The sequence below is a fragment of the Apium graveolens genome, chromosome 3 (assembly GCF_009905375.1).
Source record: "Apium graveolens cultivar Ventura chromosome 3, ASM990537v1, whole genome shotgun sequence".
Taxonomy (NCBI): domain Eukaryota; kingdom Viridiplantae; phylum Streptophyta; class Magnoliopsida; order Apiales; family Apiaceae; genus Apium; species Apium graveolens.
In genome coordinates, this window is record NC_133649.1 from 105,490,185 (window position 1) to 105,505,705 (window position 15,521).

General features: G+C 37.3%; 2 protein-coding genes across 3 annotated transcripts; one reads left to right on the top strand and one right to left on the bottom strand.

The window, feature by feature from the left end:
• The first annotated feature begins 2,022 nt into the window (after positions 1-2,022).
• Positions 2,023-6,625, top strand: LOC141712673 (putative L-type lectin-domain containing receptor kinase S.5). The gene is made up of 2 exons (XM_074515695.1): positions 2,023-3,558; positions 5,634-6,625. Exons 1-2 carry the CDS (start codon positions 2,262-2,264, stop codon positions 6,437-6,439), a joined length of 2,103 nt encoding a protein of 700 aa, XP_074371796.1. The 5' UTR covers positions 2,023-2,261; the 3' UTR covers positions 6,440-6,625.
• A 952-nt stretch (positions 6,626-7,577) lies between these two features.
• LOC141712674 (auxin response factor 8-like) lies at positions 7,578-15,175 on the bottom strand. Of its 2 annotated transcripts, none has more exons than XM_074515697.1 (14): positions 14,406-15,175; positions 14,073-14,182; positions 13,853-13,951; positions 13,704-13,760; positions 13,461-13,616; positions 13,299-13,383; positions 12,816-12,906; positions 12,529-12,693; positions 12,328-12,450; positions 12,140-12,215; positions 10,267-10,414; positions 8,640-9,619; positions 8,366-8,556; positions 7,578-8,015 (listed from the first exon to the last, which is right to left on the bottom strand). In XM_074515697.1, exons 1-14 carry the CDS (start codon positions 14,446-14,448, stop codon positions 7,838-7,840), a joined length of 2,502 nt encoding a protein of 833 aa, XP_074371798.1. In that variant the 5' UTR covers positions 14,449-15,175; the 3' UTR covers positions 7,578-7,837. The 2 variants fall into 2 exon arrangements, with proteins under 2 accessions (XP_074371798.1, XP_074371797.1); XM_074515696.1 differs by having other exon boundaries at positions 14,073-14,185.
• Positions 15,176-15,521: the final 346 nt, after the last annotated feature.

Sequence of the window (15,521 nt, forward strand, 5' to 3'; positions counted from 1 at the left end):
GTCTCTTTTTTTTTACATATTAATACCAAAAAGGGAATGTATTAGATGTTGTGAGAATGATTCATCTAGTATATGTTCAGTTCAATTTAAAACTCTTCAACAAGAAGAAGAAAATGTAAGAAAATTATTATCTATTAGTTGCTAATAATGCTAGTATGGCTCAGGGATGGATAGTTGACAGGGGAGACGATGATGAAGAACTTCCCTTGGATTCAGACATCACAAGTGATGAAATTGGTGAAGTAACCAGGGGGTGGTTCGAGAACTTGATGAAGAAGACTTTTAATTGGATGATAAAGTAAATAATAATGAAAATCTCATGTTTGAATTCAACGGTTCTGATCAACAGGGATGGTGAAACAATGTAGTCTTTCTAAAAAAGTTGTAGTTTGATAATTCTGAATGTTAATTAATTTTATCTTTTTCAAGTTGATTATGATTTTTCAGTTGTTCGTACGAGTCGAGGGACTTCGGCTTAAGGAACTTGTACCACATTGAGGTTGATCCCTTCAGGTATGTTTTGAACATCTTACACTACATGATGTTATTGTGGCCCATATCAATTATCAGCAATCCGTACTTATCACAGTGATCTTCGGGGTCGCCTTTTCTATTGAATTCGCTCATCTTTAGAAACTGCCTTTCTTCGCCTGGTAGGGGCCGATACTGCTCAATTTCCTCCGTCACAATCGGCTCCCGATCTACTCTCATGTCTCCAAACATAGCTTTCTTCAGCCTACTCAACCTGATCCGGGACCCATCAGGTTCTTCGTTTGAATCTGAAGTATAGTAGGTCTTTGAGCATTTCCTCTTGGGATTCGAATCTGAGTCAGACTCATCTTTTTTATTTTGCCCCATTCAGTCTTTCCTGGGCTTGGTGACCACCACCGTGTCATCAGCCTCCATCGCCTCACAAAGTGCCTTCTCTAGTAACTTAAATCTTCCCTTTGGAGTTGTAGAGCTTTCAGTCGGAGTGCATCAGCTAGCCTTCGTTTCGCCCTGGATTGGACTTCTTTTTCCGCCTATTCATTCTGCGTTTCTTAGCCCCTTTCGGCGGCTAGTTTCACAGCCCTGATTTTGAGCAACAAAGCTTCTTCGTCGGGGGTCAGTTTAAGTACTCTATCGGTGTCAACTAATGATTGTTTCAATGCATGTCCCCCGTCATGAGGAGTGAAGCCAGTCGGTGTTTCATCATTTTTTGTGTTCGTCATTCTCCCAGTAACTCATATTGATTCTCATATTCACGCAGACGGCACCGAATGTTACGCCCATATTTTTGCGGATGCAAGAACACCCTTCGGTCGTCTTAGAACTCCCTTCGATTTTAACCTGAAAAGGAAGAGAATATAAGGAATTGTCCCCCGATTCATTTCCGGTATGAGAATCAGTAATATGAGTGTAGAATAAGTTTGAGAATATAAGAAAGTAGTAGAGTATTTGAGTGCAGAGAGTGTGTTATCATTTTTACATCCTTTTTGGGTATATATACTCAAACTTTGGCATTCAATGTGCATCCGTTATGCGAAAAATACGTACGAATATTTGGAGAAAAAGGGGGAAGTGTCTCCTTTTAACTCAGTTTCTCAACGATCGGCATGTTTGTATTGGGCTTGTTTTTATTAGGTTTTCATTTGAACATGTTTTTACCTGTTGGGCCTTCGATCATTAGATCTGTGATAGGCGTATAACTAATTATATCTGAGAACAACAAAGTAAAATTACGAAGAAGAACATGATCTCGAACATGATCTTAACCATGCTCTTATTAGATGTTTTATCATCATCTTCTTGAACAAGAAAATAGAGAGAAATATGTACGGTATATTGAATCAAAGAGTTCTGCTCAATATAATTAATATACTCAATATAATAATAAAAGCCCAAGTAATCTTAAGTGAACCGAGAAATTAAAAATCATCAAATTAATCAACCGAATCACTAGTACGGAACGGAAGTATTAGTTATTTAAATAGCAAAAAGTAACGACATTTGTGGATTCTCCAATCCAGAACACTTCCTTCTCCCCACCTTCCTGTAGTAAAATATTACGGACATAACTATAAGATAACAATAAGAATAATAATATTAGCCCAGACCAGAGCACAAAACTTGAAAAGAAAAACACTCCGCGTGCATAACATATCACACTTCCTCCTCCTCATCATCATCCTCTACATACACACACAACAAACACACGCATCAACCATCATTTCTCATCTTGTACACTAGTTGCTGCTTTGTTGTTTCCAATCACACAACTCATGGTAGATCCGCCAACCCACAACGTCTTACCATTTTTGTTGTTGTTCCTCAGCATCACCACCACCACCACCGTCGTCAACTCTCAAAAACTCAAGAATTTTTCAGAAGCTTATGGCGTTGAACCACCCTTCACAGACACTGACTACTACACCGATATATTGCATTTTGATAATGCAACTCTCAACTTCAACGCCATCCAGCTCACTCCCGACAGCTCCGGCAGCAATGATATAGTTCGTAAACACAACCAGTCTGGTCGGGCCTTCTTACCCAGAAAGTTCAAACTATGGGACGGTGACGTGGAATCCCAGAACAAATCATCGAAAAGACTCGCGTCGTTCAGTTCATCTTTTCTCATAAATATTTACAGACAGAATGATGAAACTCCTGGTGAAGGACTAGCGTTTCTTATAGCTCCAAATCTTGAGTTGCCGGGAAATAGTTATGGTGAGTTTTTAGGTTTAACTAATGCATCTACCGAGGGTGACAAGAATAATAAGATTGTTGCAGTTGAGTTGGATACAGCTAAGCAAGACTTTGATCCAGATGATAATCATGTTGGTCTTAACATAAACTCTGTTAGATCAGTTAAGACTGAGTCGTTGTCTCCTCATGGGATTGTGCTTGCTCCCAGTAAACCTAATGATACTAGGTTTTATAATGTTTGGGTGAATTATGATGGTGTTAAGAAGGTTCTAGAAGTTTATATTGCCAATCAGACATTGAAAGATGGACCGACTCCTCCTATGCCTGATGAGCCTATTTTGAAACAAGATCTGAATCTCGCGCTTTTCGTTGAGCAGAAATCGTATTTTGGGTTTTCTGCATCTACTGGGGATAATATTGAGTTAAATTGTGTGTTGAGATGGAACCTCACGGTTTCGTATTTCGCGGAAGATGAGGTTCCGGTGGTGAAGATTTTGTTAGGAGTTGGGATCCCGGTTGTTGTTTTGTTGATTGTGGGAGCGGGATTTATGGTGGTTTATTTGAAGAAGAGACAAAAGAAGAAGGGGAGCATTTCGTCGAATATTTTAGGGGCACTTCGAAGTTTACCAGGGACACCGAGAGAGTTTAAGTTTAGGGATTTGAAAAAAGCTACTAATAATTTTGATGATAAGTTTAAGTTGGGACAGGGCGGGTATGGGGTTGTGTATAGGGGTGTTTTGCCTGATGATGAGAATTTGGAGGTGGCCGTCAAGTGGTTTTCAAGGGAAAGTCTCAAGGGCGAGGATGATTTCTTGGCTGAGCTTACGATTATTAACCGTCTACGACACAAACATCTTGTTCGATTGCTTGGTGAGTTTTTCCGAAATTTCTGTTTTTAGTTCTTGATTTCATTGAGAATTTTACATGTTTATGCTATTTCTTAGTATTGCTTCCTTTGTTTGTGAAGGTAATTCATGTTTATGTAAGAAATCTTGTTAGGATTAACATAGGAAAAAAGAACTTGTTTTGTGATCTTGTAGTTGTTAGAAGTGTGTATGGCAATAGTTCTTGTGTTTGCAATTAGGCCTTTCTTCTCCGACAAGATCTGCCGATAACTTATCCTCGTCTTGATTACAAGGGCAACATTCTATGTTTGTTTGGGTTATTGATGTTCATCTGTACTGGAGTTAGTATGTGTTTCTGGAGTCTAAATCATGTAGTTGTTGCCTTGCTAAATTTGGATCTAGAGTTGTTATAATCCTTCTTAATTCTTTTGGCATATTTGGCAACTAGTAGCATTTAGGATGACTTTTGGACCAAAATGTGAGAGTCAGTAATGGTGGCTAGGTGGAATAAGATGACAAAGAACCAAGCTGGACCGATAATATATTTGCAAAAAGCAACCAAAAACATTGGATACTTATCAAAAACAAAACATTAGATGTGCTCTGATGACAGTGTAAGATAAGACTTGAAAAATGTAGATCACAAAAGAAAGAGTTCTTAATTATAATATATAAATCTAGTTAAAAAATGTTGGATAGAGACTTTTCTTTCATTTAGTTTGTGATGGCTGTTCTGTTTAGACAGAACAGAACAATATCATCCCTGTTCAATAAGCTGAAAGTTTATTTCTCGAGGTCCCGATTTTTATGATCTATCTTGCCCTTGTGCCTCACAGATATCTCTTTTCGATATGTGGCTTACACCAGCAAGTAACTGGTGTTTTTGGCTAGTAGGGATTCATTTGAAATTCTGAAATTGAAATAATTCAACTGTGTGGAAATTTAAAGGAAATGGATCTGCCCTGATACCATAAAATCTAAGTAAGAGTTCAAACTTCAAAATTTCAAATTAAGTAATTTGAAATTATCATGTTCCCCACACACATGAATTGGAATTGAATCCGGAGATTTTGTATTCCAGAATTGAATTCAATTCATTGAAGTGAATCTGATGCTCCCAAACGAAGCATTTTTTGAATTGCAGATTGATCATTCCTTATTTGTAACATGATTGGCTATAGCTTAGATGGAAGTTCATCTAATTATTAATAAGAACAGTAATTAAGACTTTACATGATCATCTTATAAAGTTCTCATCCAAAGAGCTACCCTGATAGGTAGTTGAATTAAAATATGTACAGAGCTTAAGATAATATAAATAACCCAAGTAATTTACTGGAAAAACAATAAAAATTTGTAATGCATCCAAGTATCTAACAACCATCTGACCCACATAAGCTGGCTTTTGCTTTTGATTTGGGTTGCTGACAATTGAATGCCAAGCAGAATTATGAGGCTATGAATAAGAAATATAGAAATATACTGTATAAAATTAGCTAGCTAGATTCTCTGCATTATGATGTGAATTCTAACGTTTTCATTGTGCTTAGAAGACAATTATCTTATTTAATTATGGACAAGTACTTGATTCATATCATTTTCATCCAACTTTGACTTGTTTGTGTTGAACAAGTGTTTGTGGCTTGCATAAGCACACTTTGACTAGTATGTGTTTAAAGAAGTTCTTGTGGCTTTCATACGCACATGGGCCTTATTGCATTTTAATAAATACCATATAGCTTCTGGTTTCTCCATTGACATTCTTCATGGACCCCTCTAGGTAACAGATAGGAATAAGCTTGGATGATGATGACAGGGAAAATCTAACTGGATTACTTTCTCCGATTTTGAATCATTTCATCATTATATGTCTGATCAAAATGATAGAATTTTATTTAGGTCATTCTAAACCTATGGATAAAATTCATATAGAATTCTCAGATAACTGTGTGACATGTTGAATGTTAAAGTGGTTCAATAATCATGCACTTCAGTTATCATGACATAATACAAACTTAATCTTTTTTATCGGAAGTTTAAAATGTAAGATATATGTTTTCCATGTCCAAGACTAACCATCTATAACATTTTGGACCACAGGATGGTGTTACAAGAACGAAAAGCTACTACTCCTGTACGAATACATGCCTAATGGAAGCCTTGACATGCACCTCTTTGCTGAACCTGGAAAGCAGCCACTAAGCTGGGCTCTGCGATACAAAATTGTCACAGGAGTAGCCTCTGCTCTGCATTATCTTCACAATGAATACGATGTAAGAGTGGTTCATCGTGATGTCAAAGCCAGCAATATCATGCTCGATTCCAACTTCAATGCACGCCTTGGCGACTTTGGCCTTGCACGTGCACTAGACAATGAAAAGACCTCGTATATGGAAGCTGAGGGAGTGCTAGGCACGGTAGGATACATTGCACCAGAGTGTTTCCACACGGGCAGGGCCACCCAGAGATCAGATGTGTATGCCTTTGGAGCAGTGCTGATTGAAGTAGTTTGTGGACAGAGGCCTGGCACTAAAGTAGGTGGTTTCCAATTCTTAGTAGACTGGGTATGGTTTTTACATCGAGATGGACGTATACTTGATTCTGTGGATGAAAGGCTTGCTGGAGATTATGTAGCTGAGGAAGCTGAAAGACTCTTGCTATTAGGATTGGCTTGTTCACACCCGATAGCACATGAAAGGCCTAAAACTCAAACAATAGTTCAGATTCTACTGGGGAACATGCCACTGCCACATGTACCCCCATTCAAGCCATCTTTTGTGTGGCCAGCAATGGGGCCAATTGAAGATGATGATCTTAGTCTGGCCACTACACTTGACACTACATCCATGACGTCTAATTTAGGGTCAGGATGGAGTACACAGAACAATGAGCAATCTTTGGTATAATTCTTTTGTAAACCGATGTTACAAGCTGTGTGATTTTTAGTTTTTCTTCACTTTTTATGTACACTTTCCTTTTTTTTTCTACTTTCTTTTATTAAGTTTTTTTTTTTTGTTGGATAATTTTAGAGGGTAAAGAGTGGTACGTGTACAATTATACTGGTGGTGATGTTAATTTTTTGTAGTCTCCCACTCTTGCTGTACTCTGGACCTTCACAAATTGTATCAAATATCAATTATCTTCCAAGAAAAATTAATTTATTCGAACATCAACTTGAAGCATAATAATTCCTAACAATTATCGAATCAATTCCGGAGTTTGCAATTTTCATCAGCATAAAAAATTACAGATTCAGGTATCAAAATCAAGCCTACATCAACATCCAGATACTGACACTGTTAATCCTGTCTCTGTTGTGTTTTGAAGGAACGAGACCAAGTATGATACCAATTTGTTGCCTTTTATTTCCGTGAAGTGCAAAAAGCATCAGCATCTTTAGATTATATTGAAACAAATTAAAATTATATGTACCAATAGTAATATTAATAATTTCTTACTTTAGAGTAACTTTGAAGTGTTTTGCTAGTTTAGTGATAAACAAATAACTTGCCTGACTTATAAATAGTTTTTTATTTTAAATGTTTTTGAAGAGTAGGGCATCACAAGGGGAAACTTGAAATAGTGAGACATATCTTTTAGACTTTTATCCTCAACCAAACAGCTGCCTTGCAGAATTTGTAAGAGTCAGGCAGTAAAACTTTGTATAGTCAGCCATGCTTTAACTCATTTCTACTAGTGTCAGTATTCTGGTGCTAAATTTCCGATGGAAGTTGAAGAATTACGCGAGCGAACGACAAACTTGAGGCAGTCCAGGAGGTATTATTCTAAAACACAACCTTAGCTCGACTTGAACCAGCTTTTTTTTTTGGATTTTGCTGGCAAATCTTGGATATCACATTAAGAGATAATGCAGTCGGCCACCATCTCTGGTTTATGGAAGAAAGATGAAGCTAATTGCAATTTGCAAGAGTTATGATTTCACAACTTCCGTTAATTACATTCTTACACAATCAATCTTCCTTTTCTCTGTATTTGGTTGACATTACTACTCACCCTATTATAAAGAGGACAAGCTCAGAAACAAATATTTAAGAGCACAGCTCTGATTAACACATCTTAATAAGTCTTTCATATTTTAAGTTCAAAGTTTTGGTTCATCTCACATAAACAAATTCATACAAAGAACTACATGTCCTAGTAAATAGAGCACTTGATGAAATATAATTTGGGGAAAGGTCACAAAGTCCAAAAGTATTAGCTGCTAGACTAGGAAGACAAACTACATAAGAAATATTACACTCTTGGGAAGTGGAGTTTCGGAAAGGTAGACCATCCCAACATTCTTAGTAATCCAGTGAACCTAGAGAAGGTAGTCCGCAGAGAAGGTCTCTATCATCATTTCCGTTGCTATTCATTCTTTCACCTGCATTTTGGTTGAAAGAGTCAAGTTCTTGCTTCCCAAGCTTCTGAACATCCTCAGGGGAGAGAATCTTGATATACCAGACATTATTCACAAATGCCCTGCACAGGATTTGTTGCGGACAGTAAGTACATAATAAAATTATAAAAATGATTGCTTTATGACATCTAGATAAATAATTTCCAGCATAGCATTCACTAAATTTATATAAACCAAAAGCAAGCAATGGGACAGACAGACGGACATCTCAGCGCTTGCGGCCACTAGGGAATGAATTTAGATTTTAGGGGATGGGAAACTAAAAACTGAAAAACAAAATTCTTTTTTTTGGCTAAACAAAAACAAATATCTTTTATCTGCAGGGAAGCTTCATTCATTGGTCACCAATACACTGGTAGAGCAAAACTGTTATGCAGTCACTGATCCAACTTTAATTAAGTAAAGCACTCACTCCCAAGGGTCGTCTCCAAGGAGAAGTACGTCATTCTCCCTGTCGACAAATACAAGCTGCCAGCCTGATCTTTGAGGGTCTTCAAGAAACCCTTCGATCGCGAACATCTGACCCAGCTCCTCACGCAACTCATTGTAGCTGTTGAAGCGGGTGATGTCCAATGACCTCCCAACTGACCCAGATTTGTAAACCTGCAAACAAAAAAAGTCTCATGCATAATTTAGTACAAGCATCCAGATTATTTGTATGTACAAAATCAGCTTTCCAAGGATACCTTTACAAATGTACTGCTGGGGGTTGGTGGGTCAACATGTCCTGCACTATGCAACAACTCAGATGAGTCTTGCATGTAACCGTAAAGTGAACTATGAAACCCTGATGCTCCTAATGGCATAGAGGGAATATCAGCATCAACTGAAGAAGTATTATGATTAGATACAGTAGTGGGGAGTAGGAGCCCTGCAGAGTCAATATTAGAACCAAAAAGAGCTTGATTCTGAGCATCCAAACTAGTACTGTCTTGCTCAACAGCAGCTTCTTTCCCAGGATATGGAGGAAGAGATAATGATGCAGAAGTATGAACCTGCTGAGAAGTAAACTTTGAGACCCATGACTGCTGCTGGGTTGGTTGCTCAGCAAGCATGGAGTGACCGGTTCTTGTGAAATTCATAAGATTTCCACTTCCCTGTGAACTCAGTGAGCCCAGCATATTCTGCATATTGGAAGGAGATATAGACGCTGAATTTTTAGTGCTTGCATCTGAAAAATCACTTTTTGGATATGAAGGTGAAGGAACATTTGCTTGCTGCCTCTGCTGGAGCAGCTCACTCTGGATCAGATACGCCTCAGGATATGCAGTGTGATGGTCCTCCGGTCGGCTACTCAGTTGCTGCTGTTGTCTAGGGTGGTTTTCTGGTAGCAATTGGGTTTGTCCATGCAAATGAGGACCGGATTGCTGAACTGCTTGCTGCTGCAGTAATGGATTATTGCTACCCATGGCTTGGAGGTATTGGACAGGCTGTTGAAACTGCATGAATGGCTGTCTCAGTGAATCTCCACCTCCTGCATTCTGCAATCCAGCTGCTAGCATAGCTTGATACTGCTGGTTGAGATCGTTGCGGGTAAAGGTTGGATCGGCCCTCTGTTGCATCCACGGAATCACGCCAGCAGACTGAAAGTTCAGTGAATTAAGTCCTTGCTCACCAATTTCACCTCTTAACCACGCCATGCTGTTAACAGCTTCATCCCTGCTATCTGCAACACAAAGTGAATAAGAGATCACTTTACTAAACTCCTTAAAAACATAAGAGTTAGTTTGCTTATTATAAATTGTACACAGCACAACTACCCTTTATTATATTCAGCATCCCTAAGTTGGGCAAAATCTTTTTACCCAATTTGTTGGAGCTTGCTCATTTTTTGCAGCAAATCATATAATGTGATTATGTATAAACTTTGTTTTGCGGGTGATATCATTCAAAACATATGATTTTTTATTCATTAAATTTAAAAACTTAAACATGTATAAATAATAATTTCCGTTTTACTTACATATTGGTATTTTAGGAAAAATACATTACATAAGCCATAAGGTTTTTAACTGTAACTGGTTTATTGCAATATTGTTTCAAAGTCCAAACTCAACAAAGATTTGTTGCCTCTCCTTAAAAACGGCAAGTTAGCATCAAGATGTAACATTTGAGAAACTTAAATGGCAGCAATATACATTGACAAACAAAATTGTCCTAGATATGCAGAAATTTATATGCACATTTGATACTATTTTAAAAGTAAATAACTTCACACCTTCGAAACAAAATAAAATGAAGGAAGCTGAATTAGGTAAAGTTCTTATGATACAGGGAACATCGGTTATGTTGATTAAACATTTATACAAGTACCTTGGAAAGATGAGGCTCCAGGATACCACGGTCGTTTTAACCTAAGAGGAAACAATGATGGATACATGGGGAATGTAGTTAAAGGTTCAATTTCCCATAATGACACCCGTGGTTGCCTATCACCTGCAGTTGATTCATCCCAACCAACCTATAAACAAAACACGATCAAATCAATCCACATCAGGGCCAGTGAAAACAAGAGTTTGCTAACACCAAATTATGGGTGCACTAGTTGGACAGGATAAATTCTGATATATATCATAAAGAATCAAAAGACAAACACATCTATCTTTCGTCAGACAAGTTGGGAGTAGTTCCAGCGGCAGAGCTTTCTTAGGAGAGGGGCCAAGGATCCAGCAAAAAGATTAGAGACGCGTGATAGATATTCTATCATAAGATATATTCAATTTTTAAACCTAGTAGATAGACAGGTAAACAAAAAAGAGAATATAAATATTAATGTTCAAATCCTACACTCAATAAATTTTCTTTCTTTCTTCCCTACTATGCTGCCGTGCGTCATCTTTATATATAATAGTTGAAACTATCTTTTTTCTCTTTATATCATCCTTAGGGTTTTTGGTGCAAATTAGACAGCATTGAGGTTCGTATTTAGGAACAATTTAATATTAAAGGTAAATTCAGCAGTCAAATGATCCAACCTAAAAGTAATGAAGCGCTTCAAAGAGGAAAATAGTGAAAGAGCAGAAAGACTATTTTTAATGACCCCCACCCCCTGGAGAAGAACAAAAATATACACTCAAGCTCTGTCACCGAGTACATTAACTAGAGCAAGATACAGGACAGGAAAAGGAAGGAACAAAGAAAAAGCAACATGACCGCCTTCTATGAATACAAAACTGGTTGCTGCTCCCTATCATACTTTATATTGTTTGAAAAATGAGTCTAGAATCTAGATGTAGACAGAGAAATAGAAGCCATATCCATTACAATGCTACTACCACCGTACTGATCCAGAAGACTAGAACAAAGAAAACCTGTACAAAATTTGGGTCTCTTCATATTACGATATAACTAATCTATACTAGATAAGTAGTATCTACAATAGAAGCCTTGCACCAAAGTGGATAGTTCCAGCAAACAGAAAGTTACATGCAAACAGAAAGTGATTATCTACTTTAACAGAAGACTCAGATCTCAATACGACAAACTGATAGATACTAGTACCACATTCTAGGAATATATCCATGCTAGCATATATCTATACTTGTATATATTTTCTGGAGAGCAGACATGTCCACAATCAATAACTCGGATATTCCAAGCATGATGGACTTCGTACAGGGACCAAGGAAACAAAAACCATATTGTGGCCACGATTAGCTCAAGTGGTTTGCAGCTAGACTTCTTAGTGGACCCAAAATTGGGAACCACTATGCAGCATATGAGGGCCTAAACATGACAAAACGCTATCAGAGTGAATGATACACAAACAAGCTAGGGAATAAATTCTTATATGCTATCGCCCTTACCCAGGTCATCCCTTATTATTCCCAACTTAAACACATTAACTTCTGCAGTATGCAATTAGTAAAATAAGCTGCTGAATGTAGGATAACACAATCCTTTAAAGTTGTAAGCCTAAAAAATAAACTAATAAAATAAGCTCGCGTGCTGATGAAAAATAATTGTTTATCAATTATCACTCTGGAGGGAACAATAAGTTCATCCAATTTCTGTAGTAGATAAACAATAACATAATGATATTTAAGCATGAAATTTAATTATAATGTGATACATATAATATATTGCACAGTGCTTAACTTTTGGCTCATTTATGTTACCAAACAAGATTCCGAATACAAAGAGAAATTATAAATCGTTATGGAATTAGAATGGACAAGATATGTACTTTAACTGATCGCCAGTGAGAATTTGGCCAGCGAACGGGATCCAGGTCACCAATGCCAGTGATTGTGCCCATGTACCTGTATAGCGCATAAGAGAAAAAGATAATGTTAAAAACAGATGCATTCAATTTATTTTGGGGAGGGAACATCTACTAGATCTCGAGGTTATAGTACTATTCATACTCCATACCTGCGGACACTTGATTCTTCAGTTTCAAAAAGCATCCGGAAACGCATTCCAACAGAAACACGTGTATGAAGTACAGCTTTGAAATATTTTGAAAGAGTTATCACAAATTCAGATGGACTAGCCCTGAGAGAAATTGACATGTAAACAAAAAATACAGAATACTGCAAAATAAACAAAACATCTCTTCATATCAGTCGCCACCTTGGGTTATAGAAAATATTGAAACAACTATTGGTGGCAGCAGCATGAGCAGCAGCTGCAAGCAGTCCGATGTGCATGCTATCACTTGAAAGAACAGAAGATGGCATCACAGTTTGCGGTCGAGTGGCACGGCGAATTCCTAGAAGTAGCTGATTTTTCTCATTCCTGTAACACATTAAAATAAATTAACTTGGGGAATTTTGGACAAAGAGATTCAAGATTTCATAGGTAGGGAGTAAAAACTCTTAAATCATATTTATAAAGGTAAAAATAGTAATATAAAATACCAGATAAACAGAACAGAATCTCCGGCAACAAGTCTCTTCGCGCTGACAAACACACTCCAGCCAGTAGTTAGAAGATGCCGTTTTGGCTGTCCTGTGTGATTGAGGGTATAAGGTAATAAACAGCAATTCCTTATTTAAAGAAAGAAACGAGCAGAAAACTTTTTCTTCTGTTGAATAGTTAGTAATATATAGAAGCATGAAGCATAGCCAGTGCATATAGTAGGCAGATTTCCAACTTCTCTGAAGATTTTCCTCCGACAAATCAAACTTCACATTTGTTGTCTAGTTCTAAAAGTTTGTTAGGGCAACACAATAATATTAAAGCTAATTAAAAAACACTATGAAATAATTAGAGATTAAGTGGAGAACTGCATTTTCTAATTAGATAGTAGCATGTTGCTAATAAGTAATCTTAAGATGATCACTAAAACCACATTCCATCATGTAAACTTTTGAATGATTAATACTGGATCCAACACCTACCCCTGAAAATATGCCTAAACTTCCATTCAACATCATGGAGATCCCTAGCAATCAACTCCTGAGCTGGAGGCTGCTGTGAGAAATCCTACGTATACAAGAAGAAATTGAGATTAGAATAACCAAAGAACACGGGGGAAATTAGGCTATAAAATAGATTTATACCAGCGGTGGAAAAACTTTCTCTGCAGCACGACGAGGAACAGAAAAACCCCCATGGGTACTTGTATCACTAGCTGTTAGTGTCTTGCAAAAGTAATTTGTCGGCTGCCTGCTTGGAATTCCCAGTTCAACAGGAAGATATGTATCCTTTTGTTCTTGCTGAGATTTTCCCAATTGTTCAATATAGCATCTAAAAATAAAAATAACTACATGTAAACATATATATCTATCAGTAAATCATTCTACCGGCGTCAAAGGCTGCAAAGTCATTTGAGCGTATACTTCATCAGTTTCAACATCCGCCTGAAACCACAGCAAGAAATATTTGATGTTGCTACTCAAGTAATACACTGATAAGAAAGAAACATGATAATGCTATACAGAAAGGAACCTACATGCATTGTGACATTGTGGAGTTGGCAGATCAACTGGGCAGACAGGTTTGGATAATTGGGAATGTGGCCATCAATTTCCTTGTTAGTTGTGGCGGCAACCTGGTCTCCACATATAAATAGGAATTCTTATAATTTGCTTTACACCTCTGAAGATCACAACTTCAGCATACAGTCTCCAATAGACCAATTGAAAGAAAAATGAAGCAGCGATTGCACAAACCTGCTCGCTATGACCCTGTGGGAAGTAAACCACGCGACTACCCACCGTTGGCAGAGACACAAGGGGACCAGCACAAGCATGCCATAACTCCGAATTCAAACACTTCTTCTCTTCTTTCATTAATTCCAAATAAAAAATAATTAGCCCATGAATTTCCATAGTCAATTCTTAATCCCATATTTCAACTTTATTATCTAAAAAAATCTATTATATTCACAGCATGGAAGACCATAATCCTCCATAATAAAACCAAAACAAAGACACAACAAAAAGTCAAGATTTAAAATCCAAAAAAAAAGACATAATAAAGGAAGGAAGAAAAACAAAAGATACCTTCATGAGACTGCTGACCTAATCCTGATGTTGAAAGCTTCATTCTTTATCTCCTAACCACCTCTCAACTAGTCTTGATAATTAAAATATAATAAATAAAAAAAACTAACACAACACTAATATTGTAATTAAAACCTTAAACCTCAAGCTAATACAAAATTAGAAAATTCCCAAACCCTAAACACTTCCACCAAGAAATAAAATCCCAATCTCCAACAAACTCCTCACCAACCTTCATCCTTTCTCTCTCAGATTCACCCAATCACTTAAACTCATCACTCAAATCAACTACCGTCTATAAATCTATATAAAACATATGCATATACTAATTAAGTAAGTAAAGTATGTAGCTCAGCAATCAAATAGCAAAGGCTTTTCATAACATGTAGATATATAACCCTAACCAAGCTCAGTTATCGAGACAGCCATATCTGAGGAAGCTCAAAGAGAGAAAGAAAGAAGGAAAGGCTTTTTAGTGGCCAATCGCTGTCGCTTAGATATTTAAAACATATACATATATATGGAGAGAGAGAGAGAGAGAGTATTGTACTTGAAGTTGTGTGTATGTATATAGGGTACCTGAGAGAGAGAGAGAGAGAGAGAGAGAGAGAGAGAGAGAGAGAGAGAGGGTCCTGTCTGTGGGAGGGTAAGAGTGAAGTGGTACTGTTATTTTCTCTGTATGCAAGTATAGGTGAAGGATATTTACTACAGGAGTGAGTAGTAGGAGCTACTTTATTCTCTCTCTCTCTCACTACAAGAGCGGGGAGAGAGAGAGTGAAGAATCGAGACCGTAAAGGAATAGGCCGTACCTGAGGATCTTGACCGTTGATTATGGTAAGAGATATGACACCAACGCATGTGCTACCATACTTCAGTGGTCGTTGTCAGACCAGTACGGACCTATAATATTATATTATTATACTGCCCCCTGTGGCACCATTTCAATTTTCCTTATTTACACTTCAATCACCCAAGTTTTACCTAATATACATGTAAATTATTAAATTGCTTGAATCGGTTGACTCTTGAGTAAGGCGACCAAAATGACCGTATAGGGAACTAACTCGAGCAAGAACACCAAAATTTGTCAGTATATATATTAGGTGTAATTTTTTA